The sequence below is a fragment of the Caretta caretta genome, chromosome 14, assembly GCF_965140235.1.
Source record: "Caretta caretta isolate rCarCar2 chromosome 14, rCarCar1.hap1, whole genome shotgun sequence".
Lineage (NCBI taxonomy): Eukaryota > Metazoa > Chordata > Testudines > Cheloniidae > Caretta > Caretta caretta.
Genome location: NC_134219.1, coordinates 2,476,901 through 2,497,196, shown reverse-complemented (window position 1 = coordinate 2,497,196; position 20,296 = coordinate 2,476,901). Strand labels below are relative to the sequence as shown.

General features: G+C 43.4%; 1 protein-coding gene across 3 annotated transcripts in view; it reads right to left on the bottom strand.

Annotated features, from left to right (window-relative positions):
- RPTOR (regulatory associated protein of MTOR complex 1) overlaps positions 1-20,296 on the bottom strand; it is a 314,905-nt gene that overhangs the window by 186,415 nt on the left and 108,194 nt on the right. For all 3 annotated transcript variants that reach the window (XM_048818846.2, XM_048818851.2, XM_048818847.2), the window contains exon 4: positions 12,526-12,684. In XM_048818846.2, coding sequence (XP_048674803.1) covers positions 12,526-12,684 — 159 coding nt within the window. The remainder of the gene's footprint in view (positions 1-12,525; positions 12,685-20,296) is intronic.

The following is a 20,296-nucleotide window of genomic DNA, read 5'->3' as shown; positions in this document are numbered from 1 at the left end:
GATGGGTTTCAGATTATTTATTTATTGCGATCCTCTTTATCTGTCAGGCTAGATTAAACATCAAAAAAAACCCAGGCTTGCTTCACAAGGCTGCCCTGAAAGATTAAGCTAACCACAGAGGCACTTATATCACAGCAAGCACAACATGACAAGAGTTATGAAAAATTTAACGCACAGAAAATGTGTGTGCAGGGGAAGGCAGGTTTGTTTTTTAAACACTAAGTTAATTTAACTATTAGCTTTTTCAGTGTCTTATCCAAATTGTGCCACATTCTTGGTTTCACATCAATTCCCCGTGGAATTTGAACTCTGTTTAACTAAACAAAGCCACCGAGATTTGGCTTTGTAGCTGAAGTGAATCAGGCTGAAATAATACTTCCTGAAGGCTTTATCCTTTTTAATCTTCATATCAGAATATATAATGCTTAGTCTCTCATAAATATAGCACTGCCATACAACGATGGATTCTTAGAGTCACAAGGACCCATTGCAAATTCTGTCGTCTCCTGCTGAAGGATAAGTAGATAATTTGCAGATTCCCTGGCAGGGAGTTGCAATACTAGAGTTAGAGAAAGGGCAGAACTGGAATAGTGTTATCCAGTGTATCCCAGGGACACACTCAACAGTATGTCAATCCAATTGCCAGTGACTGTACCAACTAACTGGATTTCAATCAACTACGTAAGAGGACCATTGGGAGATAGTATTTTTCTGGATCAGATTGGGTAATTTAGCACATAAAATTGGTATTTTCCTTACAATTTAACAGCTTCAATCTACCCAGAGCATCAGATGTTTGGGAGCCGAGGACTAGGGTAAATTTCAAAATACTTATTTTTGAATAATTTATACGTCTACATTTTGGGAGAGGGGCTTTGCATCTAATCTGTACTTAGTGTGATACTTTTGTAAATCTGTCTTTACAATTTATGAATGTTGGTTAATATTGCAAAGTTGTCATTATGAAACTGGTGTATTTTTGAATACCTCTGTGAGTATGTATGTGAATTCTACCTTTGCTGGCATGAGCTGTATCAAGTCCTCCTAGACCAGATACAATGGAGGGTAGTTAGAACTCAGTGAAACACCTTGACCAATGGGTGAGCTTCAGCCTAGGAAAACCATTTCTCACCTAACCCTCTGCAGGGGAGAGTGGAAGAGTGAAAAATTCCCAAAAAACTGGAAAAAAGAAGCCAGGTAACCAAACAAGGGGAAGGGAAAGGCAGGGAAGGGGAAGAAGACAGACACACACAAGAAAAGTTCAGGCAGAAGGAAGAAAGGGTACAGACTGGACATGGTCAGAAGAAGCAATCTCACCTAAGGAGAAGGCCCCATGTTTCAAATCACAAGCAGTGCATTGGAACAGAAGGACTCTAGATGGGATGAAAGAACCCTGATCCCAACCCAATGAATGTGCTGCACTAGATAAGGAAATCGAGGCCGAGAAATGTGTGTAGGGTTTATTATTTTTGGACAGATGTGTGTTTCTTGTGTAATTAATAGGGCTGTCAAGCAATTTAAAAAATTAATTACGATTAATCGCACTGGTAAACATTAATAGAATACCATTTATTTAAATATTTTGGGATGTTTTCTACATTTTCAAATATATTGAGGTCAATTACAATACAGAATACAAAGTATACAGTGCTCACTTTATGTTTATTTTTGATTACAAGTATTTGCACTGTAAAAAAAAAAGTATTTTTCAATTCAGCTAATACAAGTACTATAGTGCAATTGCTTTATCACGAAAGTTGAATTTACAAACGTAGAATTATGTACAAAAAGCTGCATTCAAAAATAAAACAATGTAAAATTTTTGAGTCTGCAAGTCCACTCAGTCCTACTTCTTGTTCAGCCAGTCACTCAGATGAACAAGTTTGTTTACATTTGCAGGAGATAGTGCTGCCCACTTCTTGTTTACAATATCACCTGAAAGCGAGAACAGGCGTTCGCACAGCACTGTTGTAGCCGACATCAGAAGATATTTACGTGCCAGACGCACTAAAGATTCATACGTCCCTTCATGTTTCAACCACCATTCCAGGGGACATGGGTCCATGCTGAAGATGGGTTCTGCTCGATAACAATCCAAAGCAGTACGGACCGATGTATGTTCATTTTCATTATCTAAGTCAGATGTCACCAGCAGAAGATTGTTTTTCTTTTTTGGTGGTCTGAGTTCTGTAGTTTCCGCATCAGAGTGTTGCTCTTTTAAGACTTCCGTTTAGCATATCTGGCACGTAAATACCTTGCAATGCCGGCTACAAAAGTACCAAGCAAATGCCTGTTCTCACTTTCTGGTGACATTGTAAATAAGAAGAGGGCAGCATTATCTCCTGTAAATGTAAACAAACTTGTTTGTCTCTTATTGATTGGCTGAAAAAGAAGTAGGACCGAGTGGACTTGTAAGATCTGAACTTTTACATTGTTTTGTTTTTGAGTGCAGTTATGTAACAAAAAAACCCCTACATTTGTAAGTTGCATTTTCATGACAGAGATTGCACTACAGTACTTGTATGAGGTGAATTAAAAATATACTATTTCTTTTATCATTTTTACAGTGCAAATATTTATAATCAAAAATATACACTTTGATTTCAGTTACAACACAGAATACAATATATATGAAAATATAGAAAAACAGCCAAAATTTTTTATAAAAGTTTCAATTGGTATTATATTGTTTAACAGTGCTATTAACACTGCGATTAATCGCTTTTACTTTTTTTGAGTTAATCACGTGAGTTAACTGCCCTAGTAATTAAGTGAAAAGAAATAATGTGTTAAACTTCTGTGCATTACATGCCACACATACCGTGGCACCTGGAAGATGGAAACCAGAAGGCTCACACCTTTGGGTCGAGTTCTGGGAGATGATGTGTTTAAGCGACAGGGGGTGTCTGAGGAGTGTCAGCCCTGGTTCCAATGAATGAACTGCATGGTTTAAGCTCTCAGGATGGGATGCTACATAAAGGATCTGCCCCCTGAGAGTGTACCTAGGCATCCCAAGGCATGCTTCCTTTCTATTAAAATGAAGTCTGCAAGGAAATGGGGTATTTCAGCAACAAATTTAAGGTCCAGGAAGCACCAATTCACTATCTGGCATCTCACCAGAATCTACTCAGTGATAAACAATCAAAAGACCAAAGAAACCTGTGAGGTTAGAAGGGGAGATACAGAGTACAGTTAAAGTCTGAAAGTACGAACTGACAGAACCAAGAAGTGGCGTATTTTATCAGATTATTGTCTATCTCCTTCCACACTGGTAGTTTTCCAGCTCTGTTAGGTTCCCCAAATTTTTCCCTCATTTTATATTCTCCTCCTCCCTCCCCCAGCTTAAGGCCTCAACCTCCCTATTCTCCTTGGCAAGAGAGAAAGGCAGGGCTTCTCTAACAAGCTTCCTGGAAAGGGCCTCTAGCGAGGAATAAAAGGCATTCCACCAAACATCTCACAGGTTGTAACACCCTCCACTTTTCAGGTTCCCAGGCTCCATAGCAAGAACCCAGGAGTCAAACTTTGATCTCCCATATGGCAATGCAGAGTATTAGCCCATAACAGTATGTCTATGGTGCTGTGTAAGTGCAAGGCCACAAGCACAGACTGGTGGATCAAATCATCATGCAGACCTGGGATGCCCAACCATGGGTCCAGAACGTTCGCATGAAGAAAGCTACATTTCTGGAGCTTTGTAAGCAGCTTGCTCTGACCCTCCAGCGTAAAGACACATGCATGAGGCCACCCTGGCTAGTCCAGAAGCAGGTTGCTATAGCTGTCAGAAAACCGGTTACCCCAGGTCGCTTGCTACAAGTCTGTTGCATCAGTTTGGTGTTGGGAAGTTGACTGTGGGTAAAATAGTGGCGGAGGTTTCTGAGGCAATCAGGTGTGTGGTTTACCCCACGGTGGCAGGCATAAAAGATATTCCTGAAGTAATTGCTGGCTTTGAGAGAATGGGGTTCCAAACTGCGGTGGGGCCACCAATGGGACTCGTGCCCATCGTCTGCCTTCCTCAGGAAGCATGAGTACACATATGGCAAAAAGCACTGCTCCATTGTTATGCTGCCCCTCCTGAGCCACAGAGGGTGATTTATGAACAAACACAGGCTGCACTGGGAAAATGGAGGTTTTTTGTCGATCAGGAGCGTACATTCAGGGACAGGCTGGGACACTAGCCCCACCAAATGACATGGTCATAAACTGAGTTACACTGTTATTCTGGGGGACCCCACATACTCACTTTTGCCTTGGCTTATGAAACTGTACCCTGATTTCAGACACCCTAGCAAAAGACAGTTTCATTACTCTCTCAGGATATGTAGAATGGTTGCTGAACATGCATTTAGCAGACAGAAATCCCACTGGCACTATTTTTAGACCCGTTTGGATTCCAGTGTCATCAATGCTGTCCGCTTGCTGTGCTCTTCACAATCTTTGTGAAGGCAGAAGTGAGCCATTTCCCCTGGAATGAACCTGTGACCCTGAGGGGCCGCTGAATCAGTACACTCCACCAGAAAGTCCAACTACCACAGCTGGAAGTGGATGCACCTGGGCAACATAGTCAGGGATATTTTGCACTCCCACCATATGGACTTGAATGGCCCAATGGAGAAAGGGGAATAGTACTTTATGAATCTGCTTGTGGGAACAGGGTGCGAGGGAGGGCTCATTGACTGAGAGGGGTTTCAGTGCCTGAGGAGGAGTGAGGAGTTTAGTGCCATGCAATATACTTATGCATGACATGACCACTTATGAAAGAGTGGGTGGGGGTTATTCATAGTATGGATTGATGTAAGGAAGTGATTGAAGTAGGAATTGCTATAGATAACTTATTGAGGGACAGTCTTTGCACACTAATTCTTAATTATCCCTGATCAGGTGTTTATCTTTATTACTTTGAAAACACACTGTATGATGTGAAGCAATGATAGTAATAAACATTCCCGATGAAATATAAAGCTTTATTTATAAACATGTATTAGAAAAGTACAATATTCATCCATTCCCAGGCAGGCCAGCCCCAATTACCACACCAAAACAACAGAAACTACAGAATCTTACAGGGGAAAAAAAAATAAAAACAAAGTGCATATAAACAGTACAAACAGTGAAACCACGGGGAAGACAGAAAGCCCCTACCATGGTATGTCCCCTGGCAACCCATTTCTCCTTTTCCTTCTTTCCTCATTTGTCGTGCACTTGGCACTGTAGGAAGTGCAGTGGAGGCATCCACAGGGGAGAGGGTCAATATGGAGGGCTGCATGGGGCAAGGTTGCCCTGTCCAGCCGCTCATGGGACCCGACTGCATGTACCATTCAGCCCTGGGAGTCTTCCAAGCTGCTTCTGGACTGCAGCATAGGGTAGCTAGCATGCAGGCACTAAGGTTGTGGTGTGGGTGATGCAGCAGGAGCCACTACTCTTGCAGTCATTAGTGGCATGAGCCACTCAAACAGTTGTTTCTGCTGAGCTCGATCTTCCTCCCTCGGCTGCCATGCCTGCTCCAGGAACTACAAAGCAAGTGCCTGCTCCTGCACTGAAACCCTGTCCTCAAGCTGTGCAGCCAGACTGAGTCTTTCCTCCGGCCTCTTGCCATGCCTTTCCTCTAGCCACAAATCCCTCTGTCTTTGATTCAGGATCTGCTTGTTGGCCCTCTCCAGAACTTCAACCACAAGTTCATCATGGAAACGGTTCCTCTTGGAATAGTCCATGAAGGTCTGTTGGCCCAGGCTTCTGCTGCAACGTGGGCTAGCTGTGGAGATGCTGCAGTCAGTAGAAGTCGAGGGGCCTGGAACAGGACAAGGCACAGAGGGTTATTGTCTCAAATAGCTCAGTGCAGAAGCACAGAAAAAGTCCTCGGGGATTTCAAAGACATAAAATGATACTTTCACAAACTGAACATCAATATATTGTGAGAGGGATGCTTCAGACCACAGAAGCTCCTGGACACAGCCTAATTAATTGCAGCAAAAGAGGTCCAGACACAATTGTTAGTTAAAAATGCAAAGCTGTTTTTATTTTAGAAAACTGCACAACTACTTCGGTTTTTTGCAGGGGAGGCATCAGCAGCTATGCGACAAAAGCTTTTTCTATCAGTGCAGTCTTTCCATATTTTGGAGGACATAATAGCTTTTGTGGTGCCTGATGGGCAAAGGGAGAAGTTACTTCAAGCTGCTGGTGCGAAACCTGAAGTTTATAGTAACTGAACAGTACTCCGATGATGGGGACAGGCTAGTCAGCTACTGAGGTGTTCCTGGAAAATATGTCCCGCTCTGAAACACGACTACCTATCTGGAGTTCCTGCTTCAGGAAAAGTTTGCAGCTATCAGCACCCAGGATTGGGTCAGAATTCATGAGAAAAATCAACAGGATGCTGCATTAGCTTCCACATGGCTAATCCTGTCATGGCTGCATGCAAACACACAGGACTCCATAGCCTTCCTCCCCCTCAGCACAATTCTGGACAAAGTTTCCAACCCCAGCCATATTTGGCACAAATGATTTTATCATCTGTGGACTTCACTGACTACCTGTAACTGAAATGGACCAGATTTGTAAAACTGAGCACATTTCCACTTGCCCCACACCCACACTGTTTCCAGATGGCCTGACAGACCAGTGAGTGGTTACAGAGTGGCATACTTACAGGCATGGCAATGGAAGGTTATTACCTTTAAGAAACAGGAATGGCCCTAGCAAAAATCTGTGCCTTTCCAGTAACAATACACATTAAAGATGTTCTTTACAGTTTGCATTTCCCAATTGTCACTTTGAACACCACGTGGTAGGGAGACAGAGGGAAGGGGATGCCAAGGCACTGACATACAATGCGCCATTAGCTTATATGCATTGCTAGCAAGGGCTTCTCATAACCTTTGCTTTGGTTCATAAAGTAGAAATCCTGCCCATTACTGTATTAACATACATTGAAATGGAGCCAGAAACTTACCAGGCTCAGGGGTGGCTTCAATCAGCTCCGGAGTGGGCGGTTTCTCAGGGGAACATCAAATGGCTCCTTCAAGCGTAGGCCCAGAACATGCTGCTGCTGCTCCAAAGTTGCTTTGGGACCGGTTCCAGCAACAGAGTGAGTCCACTGTCCTCCCTCGGTGCCTGCTGCTGACTCCCATCAGTCACCATGCTGAATACTGAGGCCAGCAGACGACCAGCTGACCCGGTCATCACCACCACCACTGGCTCCATGCTGGGCACAATGCCCAGCAGCTGGTCAAACTCCTCATAAAACTGGCATGTCATCTTCTCCCTGCACTGGCCTCCAGTCTGGTAAACATGAAAAGCTGCCAGCTTCTTTGCTGTTTGCGTATGCGTAGTCATTCCTAGTACTCTCACTAAAGTCCACAGTTTTGCTGGCTGGGCACCAGAGATTTACCAAAATCTGGCTGTGCTCCCACAACCATGAAGCAGCATGCTTTGCAAAAGGCAGCTGCTGTTCAGTCTCCACTGCAAACACAGAAGGCTTTCTGATGGTGCATTTGCAGCTGAGTGGTCAGAAGACAATGGAAGGGTTAACGTTGACTCACTGAGCTGCTGCTGTACACCATGGGGAGTTGCTCCTGTTTTCATTAGAAAGGACAAAGGAAGTTGGCCTATGGGATTGTGGGATACTTTTGGTGGACTTCCAGGACCCAAATCGGGGGGGCTGTACCTACACTGCAAAGCAATAGGGCTTGAGCCCTTGGTCACAGCTTGACTGGGGCTCGGATCATCCAGTCCCATAGGGTCCTAGGACCAAGGTTGAGTCTGAGAGATTTGTGTATAGACAGGAAGAGATTTTGGATTCAAATCTCAGTCTGACCCCAGGCTTACATTGCAGTATAGATATACCCTAAGTCAGTGGTTCTCAACTAGGGGTACACAGAGGTCTTCCAGGGGGTACATCAACTCACCTAGATATTTGTCTAGTTTTACAACAGGCTGCATAAAAAGCATTAGCAAAGTCAGTACAGACTAAAATTTCATATGACTTGTCTAAATGACTGCTCTAAATACGATGTGCTGAAATGTAAGTACAATATTTATATTCCAATTGATTTATTTTATAATTATATGGTAAAAATGAGAAAATCAGCGATTTGTCAGTAACAGTGGCTGTGACACTTCTGTCGTTTTAGGTCTGATTTGGTAAACAAGTAGTTTTTAAGTGAGGTAAAACTTGGCATACGCAGGACAACTCAGACTCCTGAAAGGGGTACAGTAGCCTGGAAAGGTTGGGAGCCGCTGCTCCAAGTGGCTGTTCTGGCCCTTCCTTTATATGTGCAGTCCTTTAACAGTTTAAAAATGTAAGTAGGGTCGGTGGCAGTGATGAGTCCTGGCACGCTGGAGACCTGGCCTTGGGGACAGAAATAATACATTCTGCACACAAGCGACGAGTTTTGTGCCGCTCCGTGTGTGACATTTTATGCAAGTTTACAAAGGTGCAAATTATCACATTATGTAAGGTGTGATATTTTCAAATAACGTGTATACGCCCATAAATTTCAACTTAAGGTCAATACACCCTGCCATAAGCAGCGGCAGAGGTAGGGCACAAGTTTGGCAACTGTGGCAGGTGGCGGAAGAGTGTCAGGGGAGTAGGTGGGTGATACCAATTGGGGGCATGGCAAGGTGTATTTGTAAGGGCATTTGGGAGGCTAGGGGTAGCCAAGAAAAGCAAGTTCAGACAAGGTTCAGTGGCTGGGGGAAAACCTGGGATAAAAGTCTGGGGACAGCTAGGTTTGTGTGGGTATCCGAGGAAGATGGGGTGCCTGGGTTAGGATTTTGTGGGAGCTTGGGGAGGGGTTGGTAGGTATATATGAGTGTCTGGGACGCCTGGGGCTGGCTGATTGCTGGGAGAAAAGCCAGGGAGCAGTACTGAATCCCTCTCAGCTGCCGCTGCCATTGCCGCCACCATTTGCCTGCTGTTACCACCTGCTCTTTCTCCACTCTGATCCAGCGGGGACACGCAAAGACAGAGGCCGCTCATTTGCCTGCACCAGGTGCACCGCAGCAACCTCTGGCAGCCGTGAGTTATAACTGCAGCCACCCCCGCGACCCTGCTTGCCTGCATTCCTGCTGTCCCATGCGACACTCAGGGCTGCAGGAGCACGCCAAGGGCAGCCAGGGTGAGTGAGTGTCCCACAGGATGTGGGATGTTTGGCAAGTCTGTCGACAGGCCACTTACTGGTAAGGTAGTTTGTCCCCAGTCCATGCCACTGCACTTACAAGAGCAGCAGACTAATTTTATGGGAGGAAAATGAGAGGAAAGGGTTAAAGTGTGAATAAATACGGTCCAGAAGAGTTGGCACACCCAAATGTTGGGACCCAGTCTCCAAATTATAGTTTTCTTCTATCTTTGGATACTCTGCAGTATTCCATAAGTAACAATATCACCTCTTTGCAGTTACACAGCAGGTTTATGAGTAATTTTCATACAGTGCTTAAAAGGATATATTAGCATTATTACAACATGCATTTTAAGAGCTTCCTGGTCAAGAGGATCTTCATATTAGAGGCCCATTTCAGACCTCCGAGAAATGGATACATATGTTAGTGTGATTTTAAAAGATCAATAGTATGTTGGGGATACTGATTTAGTTGATTTAGCAATAGTATGTTGAGGATAGCTGATTTAGTTGGGGATCGGTCCTGCTTTGAGCAAGAGGTTGGACTAGATGACCTCCTGAGGTCCCTTCCAACCCTGAGATTCTGTGTTTCAGCCCATCTGCTATTTCAACCGGGAGGGAAGGGGGAGCACATGTTGAGGCTCATTAGCTTTTACCTGGTCCTAAAACTCACATCCTTACAAATGGTCGCTAAAAATTATTGGTTTTCCCTATTTTTATCATATTTTTCCAAAGTCCTCCTTTGAATAAGGGAGTGGGAAGAGTCACTTTGCTGCCTTCCCTTCCAAAAGGGAGACAACGTTTGTTAACACATTGCAAAAAGGCTATTAAATTTCAACCTCCTTTATGCAGATCAAATCTTTCTCCCTAGACTGGACCATAAATCAGAAGGGGCCCCTCATCCTAATCACCAGTAGAGTCCTTATCAGATTACCCCAGCTTAGACAGCAAGCAAATTGGCAAATACCCAGTAAGTTCTTAAAAATGCATTTGGCATAACACAAACGTCATTGAGCAATAATATGTTCCTCTTGCATGTGTAACACATTCTGCCCAGCATTATTTGTCTTATTTATTACCCATTGCCCATTAAATAAGAAGAAGATCTCTGCTATTTGTTCTTACACCAAATTCAGCTTTCAAATGAGTTATTTAAAATGGTGGGCTGAATGCTAATCAAGTCTCCAATTTAGATGCACTGGAATAAAATTATATTCCCCTCCTGCCCCAATTCTCTCATATCACTCCTGGATTCTTTTTCAACTGCAAAAAAACCTAAAGATGTGAGAAGGGTGCTGTGACATTGCACGTATATGATTTTATAAAAATATGCTAATGAGTGTGAATATAATATAACTGGAATATGCTTCATGCAAAAGGTCTCTTGTAAGGTATCATTACAAAGATTATAATCTACTGAGTGTGATCATCCTATTTATATAAATGTATCACTCTTGTATCTGAAACTAGAAATATGAAATATAACTCTGAGGTCCTATTTTAGTTATGCAAAGTGTGGGCCATTAATGGTGGTTTGGAATCTTAATGGCTCCCATTAACCAGGACAATTAACTGTAGATGGCTCTGTTTTATTTGTAAGTCTTTCTGTATACCTGTAGGCTGGCAAGTGGGTAATGAAGTCTTACAGTGACATGAGATCATGTCATCTGAACTGGAATCCATCTTTAACCTGGTGCTTTTCCACTGAGAAGGAGTGGGTGGGAACCCAGAGGGGCAAAGGATTCCAGCCTTATGCAAAAGATATATAAGGGGGTGGAACTGAACAAAGCCGGGGGGCATCATGAGAAATCCCCTAGCTACCACCTGAGCTGGAACAAGGGCTGCACCAGGGGAAAGGATTGTGCCCAGACTAGGAAGGCATCCAGTCTGTGAAAGAAACTTATTGAAACATCTCTGAGGGTGAGATTTTATCTGTATTCAGTTTTATTACTGTACTAGACTTAGACTTGCATGTTTTATTTTATTTTGCTTGGCGATTCACTTTGTTCTGTCTGTTACTACTTGGAACCACTTAAATCCTACTTTCTGTATTTAATAAAATCACTTTTTACTTATTAATTAACCCAGAGTATGTATTAATACCTGGGGGGGAAGGGGAGGGATCTCTCTCTATCAGTGTTGTAGAGGGCGAACAATTTATGAGTTTACCCTGTATAAGATTTATAGAGGGTAAAACAGATTTATTTAGGGTTTGGACCCCATTGGGAGTTGAGCATCTGAGTGTAAAAAACAGGAACACTTCTTAAATTGCTTTCAGTTAAGTCTGCAGCTTTGGGGTACGTGGTTCAGACCCTGGGTCTGTGCTGGAGCAGACTGGCGTGTCTGGCTCAGCAAGACAGGGTGCTGGAGTCCCAAGCTGGCAGGGAAAGCAGGGGCAGAGGTAGTCTTGGCACATGAGTTGGCAGCCCCAACGGGGTTTCTGTGATCCACCCTTTCACAGGTGCAATGTTGTTCTTGGCACAATACAAATCAAAAACTAAAACAGAAGCAAGTTATATAAAAATGGGAGCAAGTTCTCCCTCCACTGGATGCAACTTTCAGCGACTGACAGTAAGTCTCTATTGCAACTGTACCAAGACAGTAAATAAACATTGGAATAAACCTGTGCTCTCCATCATTTACCTTTCATAGGTGCTAAATGCATGAATGAAAAGGGAGGCAAAAGTACAACCAACTTAATTAGCCATAATTATGAGCCCCAATGTAACAGAGTAGCAGTTTCGGTATTACTATGCGATACCGCAGCTGTACAAATACTCAATTCTGCCAGCCTTGCTGTCCTCAGTAAAAGTGACAAAGGCCTTAATGCGAGAGTTCCCTACTAACTGCACTCACCAGCACCAGGACACTCTGTACTTTAGAACTGGGAACTGAGAATATTTTACTGTCTCCCATGCACTGTACTGGCACAGCATGAACAATAGCTATTCAGGGTTCATTGCCACTCTCAGCATAAACTCTATTTTAACAGGCTAACAACTAAGCCAATGACACAAGGTAGGGAAGCCGAGCATCTGAGAAGAGGTACACCTTTTGCTCCAAATCTGGTAGGAGCGAGGTGTGCAACTTGAGAGAGAAGGTAGAGGGACTTGGATATAGTTGGCACCTTTAATTACTCTGTAAATGTCCCCTCTGACTATTTGAAGAGCAGTATTAACTAAGGCTCTGGGAGAGCAAGTGTTTATTTAGCACTTCTCGGGCAGAGGGACAAGATGCCTGTTCTGACAAAAGAACTTTGAGAGTGGACAAGGAACGAGGACAAATGTCAGTTCTGGAACCAAACATTCATGAAGTCATTTTAATCCCTGGAGATTAATTTCCTCTCCTACAAATAGTAACAGATTTCACAGTGCGTGTTCCTTTTTAGCCACACTTCTAGCTGACGCACCTTGTTGAAGACCCAGATCTCCCCGTTCACTGTTGGCCTGGGAACACCATGCCCATTGTAGTGAAAGAGGACCCTCTCTTCCTTGGCATTTCGACGCAGCGATGTACATAGTTTCTTAACTTCATCCACAGTAGGATCGAGGCTCTGCTTGTACCGGGCCTGATGACACCAAAAATAAGTGAACAGTATTAATTATGTGCACATGCATATTTGAGATGCATAGAAGCATAAACACTTCAATACACAGGAAACAGTATGCATTACATATAATGCTCGCTAAACAACCAAATGGCAAAACGTTTCTGCCACTTTTCTTCTCTCCACTGTTTGACCACTTTACCAGTCCTGTGCACACCTTAACTCTGATCCATTTCACCCAAGGACTGCTACTGGCATTCCAAATGCCTTAACAACTTCAAACATCTGCTTTTATTTACTGATTTTAACTCAGCCTACTCCAACATTGTTTTCGTTTCCCTATTCACAATTTCCCCACAAATTACACCAGCCTGAGGCTCAGAATTGACAATATTCAGTCTTGCACTATTGACACATTTATGGTCAGATATTTCTGCAACCTTTCAGGGCTAGATATTGGTTCTAGCCTTGAAAGGCCCAAAGTATCTGTGTAAAACAGCTATTTTAGGTAACTGTTTAAATGTTTTTAAAATTATTTTTCTTCCCTTCTGAGCTCTGTATAGATGGACTCTTGGTACAAAGGCACTTCTCTTTACTAGTGGATAGATACAAAAATAGCCCCAGTAAAAAAAACATAACATCTAAAACAGTGGGTCTCAATCATTTTTCACCTCAGAGCTAAAATCCTCCTGCCATTTCTTGTTGGACCCACCAAAATGCTTTTCAGACACAAAAGGATTGATGGATTGAGGCCACAGCAAGAACCCATAGCTGTTTTGGGATAGGAGATTGCTGGGCACTGAGTGGAGATAGCAGTAGGAGTGAATGGGTGCCCAGTGTGGGCAAGGTATGCTGATACCCAGGAAGATCCTGACCAAAAGAGGGCAGTTGCTCCCTCCCAAACACTCAGCTGGACCATTACTGCTGGCTCCAGGTTAGGAAGAAAGGGGAACTCCGGTGTGGTTTCAGCAGGACTGAACACAGAGGCACAGCAGATATAGGAAAAGAAGAGAGCAAACTGTCTTCTCTCCCCCGCCCATTACTCTCGCTGGGTTGTAATAAATTGGTTAGTCTCTAAGGTGCCACAAGTACTCCTTTTTTTTTTTTAAGACATGAAAGCTTTTGCAGGAAAAAAATATGCCTCCCGATAAAGGTCAGAAAAATAGCTGGATTGTGGCAATAGTCCGGTCTAAATATAATGAAGCTATATACAATTTCAGTAATAGCTTCACTTTAAACTATGTAGGCTTCTCCATCACAATAGCTCATTAACATAAGCAGTTCTGCAAGGTGAGAAATGCTACTGGGTCTCAAAATAAGATCTCTCCTCCTTTGCACATATGAAAGACTACGTTAGAAGAATGCTAAATTAAGAGATAGTCACTTTAAAGGTCAGCTAGTGTCCAGGACATGCCAAAATAGGTTAAATAAGCCTGATGAATTATGGGAAAATAAACTAATGCCTGCACTATCAGCCAGCACCAGTTAACAATATTCACCATTAATTCAGACGAACTTTTTGAACTATGTCATATCAAAGTTCTAATCTACTAGAACACTGGATCGTTTGCTGGAGCTGGCTACCTAACTTTTAGCTATTATTAATGTCAGCTATCAGATTGCTACAGAGTCCATGCACTTCAGACTTACTGAATGTGCCAATTATGCTAAGGACTTTATTATTAATTTTATTCAAGATTTTTATATTAAAATTATAGGTCATAGGCTGACATCCACAACTCAGAACACTGAGCAGATTGCACCAAAGAGTACATCTTTTCTGACAAACACATCCCAACAGAAACCATGCACCCCAAACCCTACACTGGATACCTGCAACCTGATGATCATGCAGCAATGTTAAATGGGAACCAAAGACACCTAAAGGAGCAGCAGCTTTCACTTTCCTTCTGGACGATCCTATTATAACCTTGGGTGCTTCAATTTAACTACAGCTCAGTCCTAACAACATATTACATTGTAACACAACACTAACGCAATGTTACAAACATGAAAATCCCAGAGCATTTCAGCCCAAGTTGGAGCATAACATCAGTGAAAATCAATGCTACAAGACCATTCTTACTCAACGACTTGATGAGGGAAGTAGAAGTAACCCTGACTTTAACAAAGCCAACCACCTTAAAAACATGCATTCAGTGTATAAAACCATGCAGATTCCAATGCTTGTGTGTCAAGGGCCATAAAATCTAAGCAAACAAGTTCAGCAAATCTTCCACGTGGAAGCTGGCTTGCTTGTTAAACTAAAAGGTGTACATTGAGCCAAAGCCTGGTGACAAGAAAACGTCTTTCAGTTGTCCTTTGGAAAGTCAGAATCTCTGTCTCTCCCTGACACTCAGAACAGACGTATCTAAGGGACTAGAAATCCAGAATCACAATGGCCTCAAGAACTAAAGCTGCTATATTACAGCAGACAAGTCCTGCATATAAGAATAGGACAATCTTAAACAGATACAAAACATTTTCTACCTTAGACTGTGCACCTTAAGTACAATTTTGCAAGCTACGAAGACAATTAAATCATTTTTTATGTATTAAAAGACTTCCATAACCATTCCCAGTACAACATTTTACATTTTTTGTACCTTTAATCAACACAACAGACAGCTCAACAGAACTGTGATAATTGAGAAACATTAAAACCAAAGTTAACACTCAGCATTTCAAGCCAATAAGCAAAAAGAATGCCTTGCAGTGCCTGGTTTCATCCCTTTAAGACACATTCCTGAGTGTCGGACCAGCAGCAGACACCTAGTGAGGCAGGGAGGCAACCTAGTGACAGAGGATGTGGAAAAAGCTAATGTACTCAATGCTTTTTTTGCCTCTGTTTTCACTAACAAGGTCAGCTCCCAGACTGCTGCGCTGGGCATCACAAAATGGGGAAGAGATGGCCAGCCCTCTGTGGAGATAGAGGTGGTTAGGGACTATTTAGAAAAGCTGGACGTGCACAAGTCCATGGGGCCGGACGAGTTGCATCCGAGAGTGCTGAAGGAATTGGCGGCTGTGATTGCAGAGCCATTGGCCATTATCTTTCAAAACTCGTGGCGAACGGGGGAAGTCCCGGATGACTGGAAAAAGGCTAATGTAGTGCAAATCTTTAAAAAAGGGAAGAAGGAGGATCCAGGGAACTACAGGCCAGTCAGCCTCACCTCAGTCCCTGGAAAAATCATGGAGCAGGTCCTCAAAGAATCAATCCTGAAGCACTTGCATGAGAGGAAAGTGATCAGGAACAGCCAGCATGGATTCACCAAGAGAAGGTCATGCCTGACTAATCTAATTGCCTTTTATGATGAGATTACTGGTTCTGTGGATGAAGGGAAAGCAGTGGATGTATTGTTTCTTGACTTTAGCAAAGCTTTTGACACGGTCTCCCACAGTATTCTTGTCAGCAAGTTAAGGAAGTATGGGCTGGATGAATGCACTATAAGATGGGTAGAAAGCTGGCTAGATTGTCGGGCTCAACGGGTAGTGATCAATGGCTCCATGTCTAGTTGGCAGCCGGTATCAAGTGGAGTGCCCCAAGGGTCGGTCCTGGGGCCGGTTTTGTTCAATATCTTCATAAATGATCTGGAGGATGGTGTGGATTGCACTCTCAGCAAATTTGCGGATGATACTAAACTGGGAGGAGTGGTAGATACGCTGGAGGGGAGGGATAGGATACAGAAGGACCTAGACAAATTGGAGGATTGGGCCAAAAGAAATCTGATGAGGTTCAATAAGGATAAGTGCAGGGTCCTGCACTTAGGATGGAAGAATCCAATGCACCGCTACAGACTAGGGACCGAATGGCTAGGCAGCAGTTCTGCGGAAAAGGACCTAGGGGTGACAGTGGACGAGAAGCTGGATATGAGTCAGCAGTGTGCCCTTGTTGCCAAGAAGGCCAATGGCATTTTGGGATGTATAAGTAGGGGCATAGCGAGCAGATCGAGGGACGTGATCGTTCCCCTCTATTCGACATTGGTGAGGCCTCATCTGGAGTACTGTGTCCAGTTCTGGGCCCCACACTACAAGAAGGATGTGGATAAATTGGAGAGAGTCCAGCGAAGGGCAACAAAAATGATTAGGGGTCTAGAACACATGACTTATGAGGAGAGGCTGAGGGAGCTGGGATTGTTTAGCCTGCAGAAGAGAAGAATGAGGGGGGATTTGATAGCTGCTTTCAACTACCTGAAAGGGGGTTCCAAAGAGGATGGCTCTAGACTGTTCTCAATGGTAGCAGATGACAGAACGAGGAGTAATGGTCTCAAGTTGCAGTGGGGGAGGTTTAGATTGGATATTAGGAAAAACTTTTTCACTAAGAGGGTGGTGAAACACTGGAATGCGTTACCTAGGGAGGTGGTAGAATCTCCTTCCTTAGAGGTTTTTAAGGTCAGGCTTGACAAAGCCCTGGCTGGGATGATTTAACTGGGAATTGGTCCTGCTTTGAGCAGGGGGTTGGACTAGATGACCTTCAGGGGTCCCTTCCAACCCTGATATTCTATGATTCTATGACAACAAGGAGGCTAAGGAATGGAGGCCTTGTTCTATCACACTCGCTGTTCTTCAGGAGTTTCCTCACTAGACAAAGGCAAAGGAAGACAGCCTCAGCACTGGCTTCTTTCTTATTCCTTCTCTCTCCCCACTTACAGTATTATTATGAAGGTGCTGATTTGCAAAATGTGCATCTTAAATCATACTCTGCCTGTTGGCACCTTTACAAGACACTATAACCAGAGCCCTCAAGTAGTGGGTAATTTTTCAATTCCCACTTTTTTTTTTTTTTTGAGAACTTACTCATTGAAATATCCCTCATGTCCTTTTAGCATAAATATTAAATATAGCTCACAATTCATGAAGATGAATGCATACTTTAAAACAAAAGCCTGCAGATCTACAGATCTGAGACAAACATATCATTTACACATTTATAAACACAGGGATGCAGGAGGAGGGGACGGGAGAGGGAGCAGAGCCTGTAAATGAGCAGATAAACGCCTACCTGTCTGCCAAGGACTTTTAGCCATCGATCCACTCAGCTTGTTCTGATGCACATTACAAAAAACTAATATCTATTAGTTTTACCCATGATAAGAAACATAATCAGCCATTTGTTTTGTGTTTTTGATAAACCTTTAAGATCTTTTTCAGTGATATGGAAGAGAATCAGAAAAACAAACAACAACAAGGAAAGTCCAGCTTTTTACTATTTCATTGAAGGGTGGTGGTAGGATCAGGGGTGATAGTGTGTGGGAGTTAACATTCATAATAAGATAATTGCATCCATTTCTCTTTCCAGAACTGCTGCTGCAAAGTCTGTAGAGGGGAGAGAGTGGGGGATTGGTGTACAAAGAAGAATATGAAGACACCAGATTGTTTTTTTACTCTTAGTTATTTTACCAGCTGTCAGATTGCCAAAGTGAGTTCTCTAAAACACTGTGCACAGCTGTTGTCCAGTATTGGTGACAGCTCAAATCTTGTACAAACAGTAAATCAGGATACAGGAATCCAGACCAAAAATACATATCACTCATCTAACAAAACTGCAACTTAAAGTCTCCTTTTCAATAAATGCGCTCCTGCATTTTGATTGCTTTGTGTCTTAAGACACAGGCATCCCTATCTTTCTATGAAATGTTGCATCTATTGCCTGCAATTTTATTTTGTTCTTCAAGAAGGAATATTTTAAACTCTGAACAAAGCTCCATTTGAGGAATGATGGAAGGGCTGAGATTGAAGTGTTCTCTGTTCAAGCCCATCCTGTAAAACTGAAATATTTCATAGTGCATGTTTATTTTCTTTTACTTACATAGAAATGAAGAGTCCCCCTCTGCAACAAAACACATTATGAGGAGAGCACAACCTATCGTTCTGTAGCCTAGAAGACATAACCGCACTCGGCATGATGAATGCGATCTCCTTTGCCAAACCATTAGATTAGAAACAGCAAATTTTGAATGGGTGACAGAAGCTACAGTTTGCATGGAACAGAGTTAATTTCATGAACAGAACTGTATAAATCTTCTATAAAAACTTCAGTGAGAGGAGCTTTATAAACACTTAGAGATTGATGACAACAGGTTATCCTTGGGAACTGAAAGACCATTTTCCTCAGGATGTGGTGTCACCGTGCCTCCGTGGGTCACAACTGAGAATACCAAATTCAGGACAAACTGCTGAGAAATAGGGTAGACACCCCAAAACTGGTGGTTATTCTCCCATAAGATACACCAAAGCAGCAACAAAAGTAAACTTCTGTTTCAGCACACTGGCTAACAAGAAGACAGAAAAGCAGTCTCCTTAGGTATTCCAGTCCTGGATTCAACACCCAGCCCTGGTCTACACTAGGACTTTAGGTCGAATTTAGCAGCGTTAAATCGATGTAAACCTGCACCCGTCCACACGATGAAGCCCTTTATTTCGACTTAAAGGGCTCTTAAAATCGATTTTCTTACTACACCCCTGACAAGTGGATTAGCGCTTAAATCAGCCTTGCCAGGTCGAATTTGGGGTACTGTGGACATAATTCGATGGTATTGGCCTCCGGGAGCTATCCCAGAGTGCTCCATTGTGACCGCTCTGGACAGCACTCTCAACTCAGATGCACTGGCCAGGTAGACAGGAAAAGAACCGTGAACTTTTTAATCTCATTTCCTGTTTGGCCAGCGTGGCAAGCTGCAGGTGACCATGCAGAGCTAATCAGCAGAGGTGACCATGATGGAGTCCCAGAATCGCAAAACAGCTCCAGCATGGACTGAACGGGAGGTACGGGATCTGATCGCTGTATGGGGAGAGGAATCCATGCTATTAGAACTCCGTTCCAGTTTTCGAAATGCCAAAACCTTTGTCAAAATCTCCCAGGGCATGAAGGACAGAGGCCATAACAGGGACCCGAAGCAGTGCTGCATGAAACTTAAGGAGCTGAGGCAAGCCTACCAGAAAACCAGAGAGGTGAATGGCCGCTCCGGGTCAGAGCCCCAAACATGCCGCTTCTATGATGAGCTGCATGCCATTTTAGGGGGTTCAGCCACCACTACCCCAGCTGTGTTGTTTGACTCCTTCAGTGGAGATGGAGGCAACACGGAAGCAGGTTTTGGGGACGAAGAAGATGATGATGATGATGAGGTTGTAGATAGCTCACAGCAAGCAAGCTGAGAAACCGGTTTTCCCGACAGCCAGGAACTGTTTCTCACCCTGGACCTGGAGCCAGTACCCCCCGAACCCACCCAAGGCTGCTTCCTGGACCCGGCAGGCGGAGAAGGGACCTCCGGTGAGTGTACCTTTTAAAATACTATACATGGTTTAAAAGCAAGCATGTGAAAGGATTACTTTGCCTTGGCATTCGCGGCTCTCTTGGATGTACTCCCAAAGCCTTTGCAAAAGGTTTCTGGGGAGGGCAGCCTTATTGCGTCCTCCATGGTAGGACACTTTACCACTCCAGGCCAGTAACACGTACTCGGGAATCATTGTACAACAAAGCATTGCAGTGTATGTTTGCTGGCGTTCAAACAACATCCGTTCTTTATCTTTCTGTGTTATCCTCAGGAGAGTGAGATATCATTCATGGTCACCTGGTTGAAATAGGGTGCTTTTCTTCAGGGGACACTCAGAGGAGCCCGTTCCTGCTGGGCTGTTT